General features: G+C 33.6%; 1 protein-coding gene and 1 long non-coding RNA gene across 2 annotated transcripts; both read right to left on the bottom strand.

Annotated features, from left to right (window-relative positions):
* Nucleotides 1-305: 305 nt before the first annotated feature.
* Nucleotides 306-3,329, bottom strand: LOC110426240 (beta-amyrin 28-monooxygenase-like). Its single transcript, XM_021441416.2, has 3 exons — nucleotides 2,220-3,329; nucleotides 947-1,134; nucleotides 306-830 (listed from the first exon to the last, which is right to left on the bottom strand). Exons 1-3 carry the CDS (start codon nucleotides 3,175-3,177, stop codon nucleotides 528-530), a joined length of 1,449 nt encoding a protein of 482 aa, XP_021297091.1. The 5' UTR covers nucleotides 3,178-3,329; the 3' UTR covers nucleotides 306-527.
* Nucleotides 3,330-4,877: 1,548 nt separating this feature from the next.
* On the bottom strand, nucleotides 4,878-6,661 carry LOC110426361 (uncharacterized). Its single transcript, XR_002446134.1, has 3 exons — nucleotides 6,577-6,661; nucleotides 5,420-5,512; nucleotides 4,878-5,233 (listed from the first exon to the last, which is right to left on the bottom strand). It is a non-coding gene; the product is annotated as an uncharacterized LOC110426361 (long non-coding RNA).
* Nucleotides 6,662-21,166: the final 14,505 nt, after the last annotated feature.

Raw genomic sequence — 21,166 nt, 5'->3', positions numbered from 1 at the left:
GGATGCACCACATTTAAATGCAACACAGACAATCTTTTGATTAAAACCAAAATATTGTATTGGTGCATTATTATTATTATTATTATTATTATTATACCCATCACATTTTTGCTTGCCGTTTTCATCACTTTCATGAAGTCCAAGAAAAAAATATCTTTCAACTCTAGTATGTTTCATATTACAATTTTGAAATTCTATTAATAGAATTAATATTCCATACTTTTTAATATCAAAACTAAAAATATAAAAAAATATAAAAAATTAATTTACCAAATAGAAATATAAGAGAAGACACAAGAGCTATATTAAGAAACTTAATTTTAATCCTTATTGAAAGCCACAGAGATGCCTTATTTAGTTCTTTTTTAACATAAATATTACACGCAGAATTTCCGTTTGTGTTTCTAGACAGCAACAGCACTTGAATGCTACAGAATTCACTACCAGCAAGTATACAAGCAGAGCAGAATTGACAACATGTCCTTAGCTTTAGACATTTGAGTCTTGGAAACGATTACAGGCAAAAACTAGGCAGTTGTTTGAGGAAGGAGGCGAACCGGTAGCCCTTTAGCTGGCATTGGCATTGGGTCTACAATTATGTTTTCATCAGGAAGTAGTTTCTCCCAGTTGAACCTCTTGACAATATTGTGCATGAAGACTAGTATTTCCAGGCGAGCATACTCCTTCCCCGGACACATTCTCGGTCCTCCTCCGAAAGGAACAAAAGTGTAAGGAGCTGGTCCGTTCCCTTCAAACCTCGAAGGATCAAACTTTTCAGGCTCCGGGAAGCATTCTGGATTTCTGTGTGTTGAATTCGCACTCCAGTACAACTGTACAGTAATTATACATTTGGAAAAAACAATAAGATTTTGAACAATAGTCAATGCATGAATATGAATACTTATATAGCCCTATCGATCAAAAATTGGTCAGGCTGTCCACTTACCTTCCATCCCTTTGGAATGGTGAAACCAGAATAGATGAATTCGTTCAGGGCTTCTCTAAAGGCTCCTTGGAGGGGTGGAGCAAGACGCATTACTTCACATGCCACATTCCATGAGTATTTCATCTTTTGAATATCATCCCAATTCAGCAACTCTCCAGGGGCTTTTGATTTTGCAATCTCCATTTGCTCTGTAAACCCGAATTGTCAGAAATGAGGTCAACCCAAGCCATCAAACTCTATTTTTTATTCCTTGGTCTTCTGATACATCAGTCTGAATCTAGGCTACTATGCGTAAACTTTAAGGATTCTACACCTGAGTCTCTCACATATAGCTAGATAATATTGGTGGACATGGACTTGGTAAAAAAAAAAGAATAAATAGTGAACCGCCACTTGTTTTTGTTGTAAAAACTATGGTTCTAGTGCCTGAACTTTTCCGAATAAGGACGGAACATCCTCATGGTACCAAACTTTCATGACAAACAAGAATTAATAATAAACAAATTCCCTGAATTGATCTAGTCAAAACTATATTATGGGGAGAGAGAGAGTGAGAGAGTATCGACCTAAAATTAATAGTCAAAGAAAACACAAAAGAGAAAGTTCAATATGCTGACTAAACGAGTGAATAGATTCTACATATTATATTCTGTTTTGTTTTCCATTACAGCTGGTCAAGAGGATATAGTGAAAGAACGTGGAAAAAGTCAAAATTTCAGAGGTTGCATCTCTAATTATAATAATCAAAACCTTGGAGGGATTATTGATTAACAACTCATCGTGTAGTAAGATTATAATTGAAGCCACTCACGATTGTTCATCCTATATAAGCTAAGCTAGCCAGCAAGCAAGCTGATGCCATTTAATAATTCAAGAGTTAATAATGAACATCTTCCCAAATGGATTCTTTTACCAAAGTCAGTCTGTAGCCTTTTAACTTTGTGTAATAGTGTCTTGCTCCACATAGTCTCACACATAAATATGCAATAAAGAATATTATGGTATGTAAACTTAGCCGGCCTAAGGACTTTTGAAGCAACTTAATTTAACAAATTATTCTCTCTCTTTTGAAGTAACTTTAAATTTTATAATATTATATCCACTCACATCAAAATTTTGTTCTTCTGTTTAATACCAAGTCAAATGCACCCGAAGAATTACCAAGGGAGTGATTAACTGCCGCTTTGTAAAAGTTGTAACAAAGAAATATTGAAAGATTAGGAGTATCGTAACCGAATTGAATGAAGTCCTTTTGCTTTTAATAAAAGCTTACCTGACTGCACCTTTTGGTAGATCTCGGGTAGTTCAGCGAGGTACTTGACGATAAATGTGATAGCAGCACTTGCGGTGTCATGGCCTCCAATCAGCAAGCCAAGAATCTTGTCGGCTATGTCCAATTCGTTCATGTACTGCCCATTCTCATCACTTGTTAACAACATGTGCGAGAGTATGTCTTGTGTTGGAGATGCTTTCTTCTCTGCAAGATCAATTTTCCTTTGTTTGATAATAGCACTCAATTCTTTCCTTATCAAGTTTGAAGCCTTGATGGCACGATTGAATGGTGTTCCTGGCAAGTCTATGGGAATTGATATAATCCCCGAGGCCAAAACGTTAAAAGGATCGCCCAATTTAGCTACATGTTTAGGATCCTCTATGCTCAAGAAGACCTTGCTGGCGACCCAAAAGGTGTAATTCTTTGCAAGTGGAAACACAGACACTTCTTGCTGGCCTTCCCAACTAGACTCGAAGTGTCTTTGTGCAATAGTATCCATCATCCCTACATATCTTTGCAATGCCTCTGGCTTGAGGAAATTCGGGAGTAGCTTCCTCATCTTCTTGGATTCCTCTTTGGAAGATGTTTGCGTAGAAGAAGGGAATATCTTGTTCACGGAATTTGGCCACCATGCGGTGACAAGCTTGGTTTCGTTAGAGAACAAGAATTTGTTCCCAGCTGCGCCACAGAAAACTGCCGTAGCTTCTCCTAGTATTGATGTTCTAAAGACTTGAGAGGAGAACTTGGCCATTCTATCATATATAAACTTCTCGGGGTGACCATTTCGGCCTGTCGACAGAAATTCAAGGCTCTCGCCGATGTATGGCAAGCCTGTTTTACCAGGTGGGAGGTTTGGCTGGGAAGCATTTGTCCTGCAGGCGTAGGAAACGATAGAGAAAAGGGAAAAAAAGACAAACAGGGTGAAGAGAGTGAGACCACATAGGAAAAAGAACTCCATTTTTGGCTCAAACACTCTTTGAAAGAGTTGCAAGGGAAGGATTTGAGTTGGATATTGAGATTAGAAATGCATATCATATAAATAGGTGAAAGCATTGGAAGAAGCTTTCAAGTCAAATAAGGTTAACAATAAAAAATGCAGTCTGGGTTTGGTAGAGTGTAGAAAATTTAGCGTCCAGGTACAAGTCAATAAGTTTCACTTCGGATGGCACCCGTTCAAAGCATGCAGCATAAAATATTACCTCTAGCCAATGAATAAGCACCCATGTTAAACACCCAATTTATGGTTTGCGATACACTCGAAGTCGAATCCAGGTTGTTGTGATTAAGAAATCTCAGTAATGAAATGTACCAGAGCATGATTGATAATATTATAATAAATTAATTTTTAAATCACTTAATTGTCAGAAATTTTTTATTTTGATTAATCAATTCTGAAAATTATCATTTTAATCACTAATACCTAGAGATGTTATTATTTAGATTACTCATTCGTTACATCAGCATATCGCTAGGTGACATATTCATGTCAAAGGTGATTAAAATATTATCTATTTTATCAGACAATTTTGAAAAGTTAAGTTACTAAAACGATAGTTTACTTTAAATGCTCTGGTTAGTTTAGTTCATTTTGTTTTTGTTTTTTTTTTTGTTTTTTGCTCTCCAATGACTTATAGATTAGAGTTTTTATCGAACTAATGTCCTTAAAAAATTAAATGTACAATTATATCAATACTTTTATTTAGAAAGCACTCTTTAATTACTCTATTTTGGAACACTTAGTAAAGAAAATAAAGAAGAAAAGAGGAGAAAAAGAGATTAAAAGGTTAAAAGGAAAGGAAAAGAGAAAAATGAAATTAAAAATGTAAATGGAGACAAAAGTTATTTATATGATAAATAAAGTAAATTTTAGTAAACTGCAAGATAATAACAATAATAATAATAATAATCAAAGACATACAATAATAGAGGAAAATAAGACATATTGTGAATTGGTTATAATTCACATTAATCACTTAATATTTTGAAATTTTTTATTTTGATCACTTTTTTCTTATAAGCTACATTTTTATTGATTCTAGAGATTACACCAAGATATCAATAAATATGGCCACAAGCCAATAATCATTGGAAAGCCATAATCAATCCCTTTTCCATTTTCCAAAACCTACCCAGTACATTACCATATTCAATGCTTTTTACCGATGAAAACTTCTGTCGTTAAAAGACTATTATTTGTTGGTAATTGAAATTATCTATAGAGTATTCTATCAGTATTTAGTCGAAAATACCTTAATCGATAAAGGTCTTCCTGTTGGTAACTCAGTATTCCGTCGATGAATCCCCAACAAAAAATTTCGTCAAACTGTCGGTCAACAATGCATTCAATCCATCGGTAGTAGGATTGGTTAGTATTCACAAGTTTCTGTTGATGATATTTTAATTTTGTCAATGATAATCTTTATTCTGTCAATAATCATACCCATAATTCCATCAATAAACTGCTAAAGTATTCAATTATTTTCAAAAATTAAAAAATACAAATACTAATAATTTTAAATATTATTTTCATATCAAATACAAATAATTTTAAATAATTCTAAATATTGGAAATATGTAAAAAAATATTATTTTAATTAATAAAGACATGAATACAAATTGTATTATTTTTATATCAAAGAATAGAAAAATGTACGAGTATATTAAGAATACAATTGAAAAAAAAAAAGCAACAGCATCTAGCCACTAGCATCATCCCTTCTTCATGCATCCTCACTCTTAGAAGGGCTCAACGACTGCTTTGATAAAGATTCGGTGTGGCAACCCACCGCATCACTCATTGCAGGATCTATTGAACACTGCACTCCAAGTTCATAGTATATGTATGGAATTGAGATCATCTTCCTAGTCAGCTGAGGTCGGCTGATTGGATATTCTATCTCTATAGCTCCCTTGTCAAATATGTTCATAAAATAATCATATTTGATAAGGGAGATTCAAAGATAGAATACTTGATAAGGAAGACCATCAACTTTACAAGAAGATGATCTTACATACTAATACCATGAGAATAGAGGGAATGAAATTGAAGACTTACGTTAGGTGTCGAATATATATATATATATATATATGGAAACTAACCTTTTGTAGAATTATTTATTTTGAATGGAAAATAGACAAAGATTACAGAACATGTGCATCATCTAAGCTTAACCATAACATTCCAAAAAATGGAAACTAACCTTCTGTAAAACCACTCATTTTGTAATCTTTGTCGATTTTCTGTTCAAAGATTTCAATGCGAACATCTTGCATATTCTATGGACCTAACATACCTACCCAAATTATTTAAATTTAAGGTTAGTCAGTCAAGTCTACGGAATATACAAGTGATGGATTTTGCTATAGTCTCCTGAACCCAAACTTTTGAAATGATATGCCTATTTCATGAAAAGTATAACCATATTAAGTAAGCATAAATTCATTCAAGGAAGGCAATCATCTAGAAAAAATCATTGAAGATTATTGAACAATAACAAAATCTCAGATAATTAAGACATGAATCAAGCTATGACAAACAAAAGATCACCAACTATATTGTAGAAATTCTCATTATGAGGGTAAGTTGTAAATAAATTTCTAATAAGACTCTAAATTATATTTTTCCTACTCTAAAAAGATTGCACTTTTCTTTTATTCAATAAATTCATTCAAGGAAATCAATCATTTATAAAAATTTTGATTATTGAATCAGAAAAAAATCTCACATAATGAACAAATATGAATCAAGCTATGAAAGAAAAGACCACCAACTAGATTGTACATGAAAGAAATTCTCACTACGAGGGCAGGTTGTAAATAAATATCTAATGAGATTCCAATTTGTATTCTTCCTACTTTAGCAACATTACACTTTTCTTTTATTCAATAAATTCATTCAAAGAAATGATCAATCAATAGGGAAAGGAAGGCAACTAACCAAGACAAGAGGTAAAAGGGGATTACAAATTGAAGGGTAAGTTACTAAATTTAGAATTGACATGAAAAGAAAATGAAAGAGGGCCTGAAGGATGGATAGGTGAAAGGAGGAAGGTGCTTAAACATGTTTCAACAATAAAAAACTTATAGGGAAAGGTTTTGGTATGGCATTTTCTTTTCTTATAAACATGCTTCAATATTGTTCCATTGATTCACAATGAACAATCTAAAGCACCAATAGCACCTAAAAAAAATCTAAAACATTTTGTGATCCTTACTTAACAAACAAACTATACCAAAAAAATAAACATAATTCCAAACAATTTAAAATCAACATTTAGTTAATCAATAAAATTCAAAGCAATTCAACCTAAATATTGTCAGAGAAAGAGTTATGAATATCTAACGTTAAAAAACTTACAGGGAAAGCTTTTGTTCGATCAATTCTCAAGCAACAGGTCTGGTAGGATTGATGATGAGGGAGGCTCGATCAATGTCGATGAAAGCTAGGTTGGCAAGGAAAAGGGTGGAGAGTAATTTAAGGCGAAAGTAATGTTGGGGGGCAAGTTGGGGAAGAGAAAAAGAAATAAAGAAGAAAAAAATGAATAAGATTTCCAGGGGAGCTTGAAGGGGCTCCTTATATATTAAAAATCCCTATATGATATTACCAATTGAAATTCTATTAGTAATTCAATTGGTAAATCTATAATTTCTCCCTAACCACTCTAATTGATAGAAAACATCCAACATCACTTTGACAACCACTAATTTAGCATAATTAGACTCACAAACACCAATAGGTCTTGAACATAAGCGAGCATGATGCCTCCCTTTTCTCTCGACATTCCTCCCACCCTTACAAAACCTAGATTCTTCCTAGTTGACCTATCAATGTTGAACTTCAAAAAACCTTCATTTGGTGACTACCATTGCTCCTCCTTCCACCCATTACACTTTTATCACATGCAATCCTATCTCAATTCTTTAATTATCCCTCCATACAACGTTGATCACTGTGGTTCCTCCCTCTAAAACCTTTATCTAAAAAAGAGTCCTAATCCTCACTAGAGTGACTAATTCATACATTCTCCATTTCTTCTTATAAAAAAAGTCTCATTTCTTGCTCCCGATGAGGTACTTTTGCTCATTGTCTTTTAAGTTTACCCTTCTTGATACTAGAATTCTTTCGTGGGCATCATTCCAAGGTATGCAGGCCACAAAAAACATTATACTTTAGCAATTACTTTGGGTTTCCAAACCCCCCTTAACTTCTCATCAATTCCATCCCTTAGTAAATCCCTCAAAATTTTTATTAGTTTTTAAATTGAAAATTTTTCATGCCCATCAAACTTCCAAATTAACCTATTCTTTTTTTCCCATCCACTTCATATCTTTAAGCTTCATCATCAATTGTTTCTCTAGTTCCTTTTCCCACACAAAAAATCTTCTTTTAAAGTCTATCTTTGACCTTTGACTTTTTTTATCCTATTATATAACTCACAAATTGTAGCCTAATTGCTACTAGCTATGGTGAACATCCTAGAGTAAATAGTTTTTAATGGCTTGTCGTCTACCGATTCATCATGCTAAAAGGCAATTTTCTCTCCATTTCCCAATAATCACCAACAACCTTAAGCTCCTATGAAACTCTAACATTCATTCCACTTGGGTTATCAATGTCTTATCCAAACCTATCATCTATTTTGCCTTCTTCAATGATGGAATATATTCTTGGGCACCTCTTTCATATTTTTCCAATATGCCACTCTTCCATAATGAACCTCTCTCCATTCTATACCTCCACCACCATTTAATAATGCTCAATTAATTGTAAAAGATACTAGTTTGGTCACCTTTGATGTGGATATGCCACTTAGCTAATTTATGATGATGTGTAATATACAAATGGAGGTCTTTTATCTTTTAATGGCTAAATGATCAAAATAATAACACTTATAAACATTAGTGATCCAAATGTTATTTTTTAAAGCAAATTACTTTAATCACAAATTTTGAATAAACCATACTATAATAGTGAAAAAAGCCATCTACCATACATCTCCATTGTTTAAACCTTTTGTTGTATCATTCCAGCTAAGAAAACAAGCTAAAGAGTCATGGTAGTTCACCCATTTGAATCCCTAATTTTCAGCCCACTAACTCCATAGCATCCACATCTTAAGACACGAGAAAAACAGATGATTGACACATTCAAGCTCCCTTTTACAAAGTAAATAGCAAGTTGCATTAGCTCTAAGAATTCTTCTCAACAATGTTGCTTTAATTGCCACTTTCCTTTTGATTAATAGTCACCCAAAGGCTTCAACTTTGAGTGGAGCTAAACCATTGCATAGGTCCTAAAAATTGTCTTTCTCATTATTCATTTCTTGCACATATCTATAGTGCAACTTAGTGGAATACACACTGCTAGGGTTTCCTTTTTAGGTCAATTTATTCACAAAACACCTTCTTAGCACTATAGTATTTTATCCACCTCCTTTTAAATTTAATCTAATTCAATCCACATGCTAACACTATGAAATAATTAACATCAAAGAGAATTGAATAAAGCTTGATTACTGTTGTGATGTATTGCTTGTATTTATAATACTAAGGTTACAAGATAATGATAAAAATTACAAGTTTGAATACAAATAAGATATACAAGAATTATACGATGAATTTAAAATAGCCTAGATAAGTGTCTATCTTTAGTAGATTGAGTAGTGTCTATAACTTACTTTTCCTCCAATATGCCTTCGTAAGATGATGGAACCATTAGCTACACCTGCCTTAGATCGTAGAAACTAAACCTATCCTTGGATAGTGGCTTTGTAAGAGCATCTGCTGTTATAAATACTTGAAACTATCCACGATTGATCTTTTTTCGAACAAACAAAATAAGCCAAAGCTAGATGTTTTATTCTAGTATGAAAGATTGGGTTCAGCACATGTGTAGATGGCACTAAGATTATCATAATATACTATTGGTGAACTAGTTAGGTGAACTTTAGGTTCACTTAACAAATATTGGATCCATGTAACTTTAAAAACTATTGCACTTATGGCTCTGTACTCCACTTGTACACCACTTCTGTGGAAGACCTTATCATTGTTTTCTAGTTTTAGAATACCGTGAGATAAGAGTTACTCCAAGACAAAGTAACATAAGCAGATTAAATGTTTTGTTGTTTGAATTACTAGCCTAATCAGAATCTAAAAATGCTGGAAGACTCAACTAAGATTGTTTCCTAAAAAATAAAGCATGAAACATTGTGCCTTTTAAATATCTCAAAACTCTTCAAAATGATAGAAACAAGCATGAAGAACTCACTTAAGAAAGGCATAAAGGTCTCTGTTCTTAAAGATTAAAATAGAGTAGTATGAGCTATATTTTATAGAAAACGGTGTCACCAAAAAAGCTATCCATATAAGCTTGATTACAAGGTTATATACTATTGTGTCATACATCACACCTATTCCTAATATTAGCAAGTGTCAGACATATGGCTACCATGATCTCTACATGGCAACATGTATGTGACACCAAGACAGCACAGTTTGCTTACATTAGTACCAGTACAACGAAGCAAAGTATAATAATACAAAAGGAACATTTGTCTTGGGGATGCATGCATTAATATCTAACACTCCTCCTTAATATCTGCATGGTGTATATTCAGTTTGCTTATGAGATATTCAAGTCTTGGTCCAGATAAAGCCTTGGTCATTATATCTGCCAATTGCAGTTTAGAGGAACAATATTGGACATTAACCTCACCATTCTTCTCAGCATCACAAATAGCATGAAACTTGACCTGAATGTGCTTTGTTTTGTTATGAAACACTAGATTTTTTAATACTGCAATTGGTAACTTATTATCAACCAGTAATGGAGTTGGCTGACATTGTGAAAGTCTTAAGTCTGCCAATACTTTGCTCAACTAGATGGCCTGATTAGATATAGTTGATGCTACAATGTATTCTACTTCAGTAGAAGATTGAGCAACCAGTGTTTGCTTATGAGAGTTCTAGTTGAATGGGCCATTACCTAAGGTAAAAACATATTCAGAAGTACTGTGGAGATCATCAATATTTCTAGCCCTGTCACTGTCTGAATATCCTAACAGATGCACTTGAGTTGTTCTAGTGAAATGAATCATGAGATTTTGAGTTCCTTTCAAATATTTTAACACATGTTTTGCAACTATCAAGTGAAGATTAGTTGGGTCTTGCATGAATCTTGATAGCATACTAGCAGAAAACATAATGTCTGAATAAAAAGAACATACGTATAATAAGCATCCAATCATACTTCGATAAATCAAAGGATCTTTAAGCTTTATACCTTTATTGCAGGAGTATTTTTCATTTACAGTGCAAGCTTACAATGCTTCATATGAAATCTCCTTAGAACATCTGAAATATATTTCTTCTATGAAAGTTTAATCCCATCAACTGATTGGTTAATTTCTAACCCCATGAAATAGCTCATCAAACCCAAATCAGTCATATTGAACTCACTATACATTTTTCCTTTAAACTTCCTCAATGTTGTGTTGTCTCCTCCTGTAACTAGCAAGTCATCAACATATAGTGAAAGAATAATAGAAGGTTTAGTTGAAGAGCTATATACGTATAAAGTTTCTCTATTACAGCTTTTGATAAACCCCTGATTTAGTAAATATATATCCATTCTACTGTACTAGGTGCAAGTGTCACGGACCCTAGTTCAGCGTATTGGAGGTTGTCCGAGGGTGTTCTGAAGTGTCGGTATATGGGGGAGTATTGCTCGGAGAAAGCCCCCACTAGATAGCTGAAGGCAGGTGCAGGGTACCCAGCAAGGGAGCGCAGCACAGGCCCTTGGGCGAGCCAGCCCACACAGAGCCAAGCAGACTGCACGCAGCTGGCCCAGGTGTGCCAGCCCGTACAGCAGGGGTGCGCAACACCCAGGCCCGCATAGCATGGGAGCGCGATACCCAGGCTCGGGGCCCGTCGGCCCTCACAGCAGGGGTACGCGATACCCAAGCCCGAGGCGCGCTGGCCGGCATGGCAGGGGTGCGCAGCATGCAGGCCTGCACAGCATGGGTGCGCGGTACGCAAGCTCGGGTCACGTCTGCCCAACAAGGGGCTCGGTACGTAGGCCTGCACAGTTGGGGTGAGCGGCACGTAGGCCCGCACAGCGCCCAAACAGAGTGCCTGGGCGTGGCCCATGCGCACCAGCCTGTCAGCGCCCAGGCACACAGCATGTGCGCTGCCCAGACCCACCAAGAGGTCAAAGATGACACTGGCCCACTACAGTAGCCCTTTTAATGGCCTAAGCTGCTAGAATTTTAGCTTCCCTCCTAAAAATGTTTTGGAGGGAATTTTTTTGGAGGAAACTCTTTTGGAGGGAAATTGGCTATAAATAAGCCCTTATAGATTGTGTAAATCAGATCATTCAATACATTCTCAGATTTTCTTTTTCACTTTAAAAAATTCTCCAGCACTCTCCTCTCTTCTCTCCCTTTCCCTCTTCTACAAGTGTACTTGATGGCTTTAGGCCTACTGTGTGCGTGTGCCAGCTGACCAGAAAACAGTGTGTTGCGTGTGGGTGTGTTGAGTGCTTGCTGGACAAGTGCTGAGCACCAAGGCTGACTTGGGTTCCGGTACCGGGATAAAGGTCGAATCCAAAGCCGCACGGTGAGTGGTTTGAAGAACCATCCCTTGACACAAGGAGCCTGTTTAAGGCCATACAGGGCTTTGTGCAGCTTGAAAACTTTATCTTCATTTGGATTCTAAATGAATGCTTCAAGTTGCTCCACAAATATTTCTTCTTCCAAAACTCCATTAAGAAATGCTGACTTAATATCTAGATGATACACATTCCAGTTAAGTGCAGCCGACAAAGCAAGCAACAATCTGATTGTATCAAACTATGCTACTGGAGCAAATGTCCCCATATAGTCAATTCCAGGTAGTTGATTAAACCTTTTTGCAACCAACCGAGCTTTAAATTTATTCACACTCCCATCTGGATTAAGTTTCTTTTTGAAGATCCATTTAACACCAATAACATGGTGATTGCTTGGCCTATTTACAAGATTCCAGGTCTGATTTTTATTGATCATATTGAGCTCTTCATGCATAGTAGCTCTCTATTCAAGACATTTTACTGCTTCTACAAAAGTCGCTGGCTCTTCTGTAGCAACCAAACTCCTATTATATATATCATTAATTAGCCGTGTACCTCTGACAGGTACATCGTCGACATTTGGTTATCATTTGATTTGGGATGTTATCATCTTCCGGGATAGTAGGTTATGCATAGACAGAAGCAAACAAAATTCTATTGTTGTCTTCAGATTCTGGTTCCCAGTTCCAGCTTAATGATTCATCAAATGATACATTTCTATTGATAATCAGTTTATTAGTCTCAGGTAAATAAACTCTATAAGCTTTGGAATGAAAACTATACCCGAGAAAGATACTTGCAAGTACTTTCTGTTGAAGTTTGTCACGCTGAGACTCTGGTACATGAACATAACAGACACACTCGAACACTCTTAAATGATTAAGAGATGGTATATAACTAAACCAAATTTCAAACGGGGTCATATTATTTACTGCTTGTCTGGGAAGCACATTAAGCAAATACACTACAATATTTGCAGCTTTAGCCCAGAATCTCTTTGGAAGGTTATTTTGAATCATTAGGCACCTGGACATATCCATGATTGTCCTATATTTCCTCTCACTAACTCCATTCTGCTGTGGTGTATATGGAGCTGTAAGTTGATGGTTAATGCCTTCTCTTGATAGATACTATATAAACTCTATGGATGTATACTCTCCCCTATTGTTTGTTTTGAGGCACTTAATCTTGGCACCCGATTCCAGTTCAACCTTGGCTTTGAAAAACAGAAATAACCGAAACACTTCTGACTTCATCTTGATAAAATAGATCCAACTCTCATTGGACTAAAGGGACATTTATCTAATATTATCTAATATTTATTAATGATATGTCAAGACAAAAGGGACATTTGTCTTGGGGATGCATGCATTAATATCTAACACGAAGAGCTTACTGATGCAGTGTGGTTGGCTTGTGCATGAATTATTGCTTTTACTGCAAAAACAATCATTACAAGAAGTAATTGGTTTATTGGAAGAATAAGGCAATAGAAAGGATTTTAAGACAAAACTTAGAATATGCGCAAAAAGATGTCTAAGTCTATGATGCCATGTGGAGAGGCTAGTTCTTAGTCCAATCATTGCTAATGCAGGTGATTTGATAAAATGGCTCAATAGCTTGGAATTCATAGAGTCCATCCTTATTCAATCCTTGAGCTAGTGGCTTCCTCAAGTGAAGATTGAATCCTAATAAAAAAGAAAGAAAGAAAAATTTCACTAAAATATGGATATACAAGAAAGTAAGATATATAAAAAACTTTATAATTGAATTGAAGACAACTTATGATAAGTGTTTATCTTCGTTTTGTGACTTAGTTTTCTTTTCAATTAGTTTTCTCTCCAATAAACATATGAATAAAACATGAAGGATACGTGTAAATTTACGCGATATATTTCGTTCATATTTTAACTACACATTTGATAGATTAATAAATTTTAAATAAATTAAAAATCAATGAAAATAAAAAAAAATACATGCTGATGGTCAAATTTACTCATTAAATGAAAGGGAAAACAAAAATATTAAATGAATAAATAAATAGATCACGGGACATATGAAAGGAAGAAATGATCATGTAATTAGTCAATCAATTAGGCTGTAGGCAGCTGCCAAAAATCTTCATTGCCATATAAAATCTTCCATAAGCTTGTCGCAATAACATTAGTCTACGTTTACAAGCTGCTTTGGATGGATGAAAGCTTGAAATACCGGTTGGAGTTGCTAAGTCAATAATGCTCTGCCACTGAATATTACTTTTAGCATAGCATTCTATTCACGCCGTTGGTATTCCAATTCATAATTAATGTGTTCCTTGTCACCTCTAGCAACAGTCACATCCTTAATTTAATGGAACAGACAAATTAAAAAGTCAATGACCACATATTCCTTTTTTTTTTTTGGTTTTTTCATTCTTTGCGCGTCTCTTAATCTTCTCTTTTCTGTCCATTCGCCATTACGAGCTACCCCTACAATGCTTTTGACTTAGCTTCAAAAAGACAAAAGCTAGAACGCCACTGTGGGACTACTGAATTTATGACACCAGAAAACGAAAAGGGCAATATGGGTTTTCACTTTTCGTTAGCTTCCCACCTTCTCCTTGGTGTTTCTCGTATCATCTCTTTGAATTGCTTCATCTGCCCATTTAATTAATCGGTTCTCTGGTCCTTTACAACTCCACTCCATTGGTACAATCTTACCCTATTGTTCTAAGCGTCGCCATCCCTTTCTGTAATTGAATGCATAGAGGAACTTGTATCTAGAGTATTGAAATTGAAATCTCTTTCTAATAAATATTTTATGGACCCTTCCCCGATGGAAATTAATACTTTTAAAATAAAACAATAATTGGCCCAGCCTCCTTTCTTTTATAGACGATGGAATATTAGTATTAATAATCAAACTATTACAACTTACCAATCTCACTAGAAAATGATATAAAACAAGATCAAGAACACTTTACAGCATTACATTTCAAAAATCAACTAAGCACCAAACCGATAGTAAAATCAACCCGATCAACGTCTCATTTTTCATGAATCGTCAAGGTTTTCTCATTGCATTCCAACTAGTTGTCCAAACTGTCAAAACGCCAAGCCTAATGACAGTATGCCGGATCCAAAACCTTATGTACAAAAGAGAGTTTAGAAACTAATAATTTAGTTTCCTTTGTGAACATCTTATTAGTGCTATCTTGGGTAATCTATATGCATAATGCATACATAATCGAGGGTCATAAACCGTCTCTGTTGCTTCAAGTTCAACGTTCTTTTGGAAAAAGAAAATAATTTGTGCAAAGGAAAAACACAATTCGCAAGCCTTACGTACAAAAGAGAACTTAGAAACTAATAAAAGAACTAGCTTATATTTAGTAGACTTTGTCCACGGGCCCTGCCTGAGTTGAGTCAGGTTTTCGACACTACTTTTAAGGTTCTAGCTCAGTTTAGTTTGTTTCGAAAATAAGTGTTAATAAATAATATATATTAATTAAATATCATAAATAACTTAAATGGACAAGTCCTATTAGTTGTGACGTACTTTGATTTTGAACATTTGGGATGTCGACTCAACCTTCTGACCCAACTCAGAGATATTTCTAGGGAAGGAAAACGTTTTCTTTATCTTAATTGGATGTAATCATATTACCGAATTTGGTTTGCTTAGAACACATGGAAAAGTCTTCTATTATAATGAGATTACGATGGGTGAAAGGAAAGTTACAACTGCCTTATCCCTAACCCGGCCCTTTCTTCTTCTAATAGTATCAGCACTCATGTTTTCCTTTTTTTTTTTTTGTTTTCATTTTTGGGACAGAAACTGACATGATTTTTTTAATTCTTCGTTTTTTTTTTTGACTGTAGGGATGACTTTAAACAATCAAAATGCACAATGTTTTTTTTTTTAAAGTAATGTATTGCTTGACATTTTTGTTTTCTAAAAAAAGGATATATATATATATATATATACACATCTTTCTTTATTTAGGGTTATTATTGTCTTTTTTGTTTTTTGATAGATTTTAAATATAAAAAGAATTTGTTGCTTTGCTACGATATGCTTTCAATTTCATGTACTAGCAGAATAATCATCAACTGAGAAAACAGTGCAAAGCATGGGTAGTTATTTGTAGACCACCTGAATTAGTAATTAAAATTAATTAATTTTATAGGTATTATTAATTAAAATTAATTATTTTAATATTTAAATAATTAGTATCCCAAAATTATGTTATTGTTAATTATTATTTATTATTTTAAGAGATAAAGTTTTATGTCTAAAAATTTACATTAAAAAGAATGTTTGTTTATTCAATTTTATATTTTCATACATAAGATCCTAATGTTGTTAAATTAATACTATATTCTAAGTAAATTATTTTCAAACCAAACATTATAAAGTAATTTTCTTAGCAATCATAGTTTCTGTAATTACCACTTTGTTACATATATCAAACGCTATAATATTATATTCTCGACAATTACATTCTTAACAATCACATTCCTAATAAAGTAAAAACATCAACCTAATATATAAGTTATAAATATCTCACTATCATTGTAGACACTTTATTTTATCTCATAAATTAATTTATTTGCTTTTGTTCCATTTATTTTGTTTTTTCTTTTATCTACATATTTTATTTTATTTGTTTTAATAGGTTGACGTCAAAATGATTTAGGCTTCTTTAAATCTAAGCTATATTAGATTTGTTTGTCTCTTTTGGGCTTGAATAACATTCGATCTGATTAATGAATTGGGCTTTGGACCCAATTCAATTGTTACTTCATTCAATTCGGCTCAAGTTCTATTTCCTTCTTCTTAGCATCCATGAAGCCCAATGAATTTTTTGTTTTAGAAAAAATTGTAGGAGATATCCTTTCTCATAAGCTCAATTTAAAAATTTCATTCATTATAATTTTAGTTATTTTTAGTTAATTTTTAGTATGACTTGACAACAATACCATTTAAATAATTTTAGATAAATTAAAATGGTTTCAATTTTCTCTATCACGTCATTTGAATAAAAATTTTAAAATTAAATCTCAATTTCTATCTCTTGCCAAATACTGTCTATCTCACCACCCAGCTCTTTCTCACCATCTCAAAGAGTAGAGATGACATCAAGCTCTTTTTTATTTTTTTAGATGGTGGATATTGGTGTTTTCAAGGACGATAAACAACGAGTTTGCTGTTCTCTGGTGATTGTAGTAAACATAATGAATGTGAAAACTGGATGCTTTTCGATGATGAATTTCTTTGAAACGTGTGTTGTAATGGAGATGTCTATATTGATGAGTTGGATAAGATTGGTTAAGATGATAGGTTCAGGGAGAAAAAACAACTAAAGCATATTTGATGGGTTTTGTAAGTCACACAATATCTTACTAACTAGTCTACTAATGCCTTATTAACTAGTCATGCAATGCCTATCAGCTAGTCACACAATACCATATCAACCAATCACACAATACCTAAAGATCAGTCATGCAATGCCTAAAGATTAGTCACGTAATGTCCAAAAGTTAGTAACGTAATGCCTAAAAGCTCATCACACAATATTTAAAAACTAATTACGCAATGTCTAAAAACTACCAAAATTACTAAATTTTATTTTAAAAAAAAACAACTTCAAAGGATACACCATATTCCATTTAACAACATAGTTAACGAATATATCTACTTGACGAAGAATGTTTAAAATGCTTAAAGGTTTTTCTTTATATATCAAAAATCACTCCAAAATGCTTAACAATGCTCAAAACGTTCAAAAGTTTTTCCTTGTATATTAAAAACTACTCCAAAATGCACAAAATGCTTAAATATTTTTTTTTGTAAAGAGTATTTTAGAGATGAATGGTTTATTGAGAAAAGCTTGAAGAATATAAGACGGTTTGAGACGCGGACCTAAACATATGGGTTGATTTCATTAAAGGTAATTTTGTTCAAAATTAATATCTCTTGGCTAAAAATAGTTAATATTATAAAGAGAGCTATTTTCAAAAACACCTTACGTATGAGGAGTATTTTTGAAAAGAACCCTTTGTTTTATTTTTCATAAGCTTTTCTTTAATTTAAGTTAAAAAAACAAAAAATGAAAAAAAAAAAGTAAAGCCAAGGTCTTTGCTATCCTTTATATATATGGGTAAAACTTATATAAAATTTCTTCATATTCCCTAATAGATCTTGCCACCTTGTAGATGGTTTAGTCGGTGTATAACTCTCATCAAAAGTTTACTTATTTTTCATTTTAAATAAATTTTGACTTATACTGCTTGTATTTTTAATTTTTCTCAAATGGCATCATGTGATTGTTTTTTTCCAATTAGCACCACTATTTTCCAAGCTTTGGGTAGTCAAATTATAGGGTAATAATGGGGTTTTTAGCTTCTTCTATTATGGTGGTTTTTGGGAGTTGTATGTTCTGCCATTTTAGTTGTAAAGGAAGGAGGGGTTTAGAGCTTTTTGGTACAGAATTATTCTATTGCTGCAAAAGAAAACAAAAAAAAAATGATGAAACAAGAACGGAAAAGTAAAAGTTTTAATGCCATTTTAAAAGGTGCAAGATTTTATTGGAGAACTATAGAAGAAAGAGTCAAGCAACTCACGTACGTTCTACCTTAATATATGCAGTTCACCCTTGCTTTCCCAGCATTGCAGTTCAAAATTATAGATCAATATTTGAAATTCTACGATTATGTTTTCTCTTATCTACAAATTAATCATATTGCACTAGATATCATCTCTAGTAAAAGGACAATGGTTAGTATTATAGACCCGCACCACTTTCTCATAAATTAGATAGCACTAAAGTGATGAGAGAAATGAAAAAAAAAAAAAGAATGGGGGAGACTAAAGAAGTGGTTCATCTCGATGCATGAATGGACAAGGGACTTTAGAATAGAGGTGAGACACAAATGGGTAGAAATAATGGGACTGTCGGCACATATATGGTGCTACAAGACATACCAGAATCTAGCTAAATGCTGGGGAAAGTGGGTATATGCAGAGGAGAATACGAGAAACATGAGAAATTACAATCTATGTATCTTGCTAGTTGCCACAACTCAAAACAAACACATGGAATAGCAGGTGGTTCTAACAGTTAACGGAAAGAAGTATGAGCTCCTTGCAAGTGAATTCAATTTACAGAGAAAAGTTCTCCGAAGGAAGAATAGGAAGAGAATAGAAATGAGTCACCATGGAAGGGCTCCTCTTCAAGAGAATTTGTTGCAAGTAGGAACCAACATGTTGAAGACGATGCTGTGGACAAATGCTACAAGAAAGCAAAGGATGATGTGGCAATAGTTAAAGAATAGAATGATGATATGACAGCAAAAGATGACATGGAATTGAGACTAGCGGATAAGGAATTCCGAGAAGAAAGAAGCAATAATTAAGGAAGGAGATGACCATGTTTCAAATACAAATTGGATTGAGAATGGCGCATGGTATGGAGAGAAAGATGATTAAAAGAGCAAAGGACATGATAGAGAACACCATGACAAAAGATGACTCAGTGGCAGAAAGAGAGGAGTGAACGTGGGTGCCTGAAGCTTAGATGAAGAGTGCAACAGAAAGTAGGAAAAATGATGAATAAAAACAAAAAGAGAAGGATTGAGAACTCAATGAAACTCAAGGGGAAAGAAGGTTGAAAGAAATAAGCCTTGAAAGAATAGGCCCAGGGGAAGAATAAAAGAAAGCAAGCTGACCCTAATAGATGTTCATAACGAACCGAATTTTGTTGCAAATGGCTTTGAGTTATCTAGGCCCAGGAGATAAAAAATTATGAAAACTCAAATAACGAAGAGGTCGAGTGGTAAAAGAGAGATGGGATTTTACTATTTGTGTGAAATCCCAACTTTCCATCTAATTGTAGTTTAGTAAATTTCTTCAAAAATATAACGAGTGTTTCCTTTATAAGCTATTGTATAAGCTTTCTAAGTAAAGTGTTCTTTATTTCCTTCCTTATATAGTGTTTTCATGCAAAAGAATGAATATTGGACAAATGGGAGATAAAGGAAACACAAAAGAATCAATTTTTGCAAGTTAAGGCCTGAATGATCGATCCCTAAAAGTTAAAAGTTCAATTTTAGCCCTCTAGAACTCAAGAATCGACCTTTGAGCATTAAAAGGTCGACCCTTGCAATTGAGAACATGAATTTTAGCTTTGAGGATGGAAGAGGTCGATCCTTGGAGTAAAAAAGTAGATCAGTAAAATAAAAAAAGTTAATCTCTGGAGCTCAGTAGGAAAATTCAAAAAACCTAAACCGAGCCTCGTTTGTTTATTTCACTTTTTTTTTAGCCTTTTTCTCTTCTCGTCGCTGTCCTAACCTCTCTTTTTTAACCCTCATCCATATTTAGTAAGGATTAAGCTTCCAAACTCAAATCTACGGTAAGATCTAACCTTATTTAGTTCAAAAATCTATGGGTTTAGACTAACTTTCTCTTACTACAAATTTAAGCAACTTTTTCCTTTTGAGCTAAAGATTTTCTTTCAGTATTTTTGTTTTGAGATATTGTGAAATCTCACCTTGAGTAAAAGCATAAGTTCGGAAATCCTTAGGTGAGCATATAGATTACATACTTTGAATATCAAACTTAGTTTTAATCTTCAAAAGAATTCATTGACACTTTTAGTGGTCTGTCATTTTTTAAGTAGAAGATTTTAAGTTTGGAAGGGGTCAAAATATGTGATTTTTATAAAATAATCTTTGAAAAATAAAAAATGGTGGTAATGATTCCCCTAAATTTTAGATGATCAAAAGTGATTTTTTCATAATTTTTGGAATACGTTTGCTATGGTATGTGGGAGCTGCAAATTTAATTTTATCCAAACTTTTTCTATTTTGTTCTTGAAACCAAAATTTAGATTTTGATTCCTTTGGATTTTGATTTTTTTGATATTTTTATTGAATCCAAATGAAGGGTTGTTTGCTTATTTATATTAAATATCTTAAGTAAAAATGAAAAGTAAAAAGTAAAAAGAATATTTACTTAAAAGGTATGTAATATATATAAGTTAAGTATGTTTTTATAGACAATTTGTCTCACACACTACATTCTATCTCAAATGTATCGATATATGCCCATGATGTATCGATGCATTTAGCCTAGAAAGGGATTCTGATGAACATGTATTAGTACATGTTCATAATGTATTGATTCCTTTTCCCCAGAACCAAATGTATCGATACATGGCCTAATATATCGATACATTTCATCGATTTCAAAAAATAAAAGGGCTAAAAACGTATTTTCACACCCTAGCTTATAAACATGCTCTATTTTTCTGCAGTTGGCAACCCTCAGTCATTTTTGCAAGGTAAAACCCCAACTC

Source organism: Theobroma umbraticum, unplaced genomic scaffold (assembly GCF_002168275.2).
Source record: "Theobroma umbraticum cultivar Fairchild unplaced genomic scaffold, ASM216827v3 scaffold_55.0, whole genome shotgun sequence".
Classification (NCBI taxonomy): domain Eukaryota; kingdom Viridiplantae; phylum Streptophyta; class Magnoliopsida; order Malvales; family Malvaceae; genus Theobroma; species Theobroma umbraticum.
Note: the sequence above shows the minus strand (reverse complement) of the source record. Positions and strands in the feature narration are given on the sequence as shown.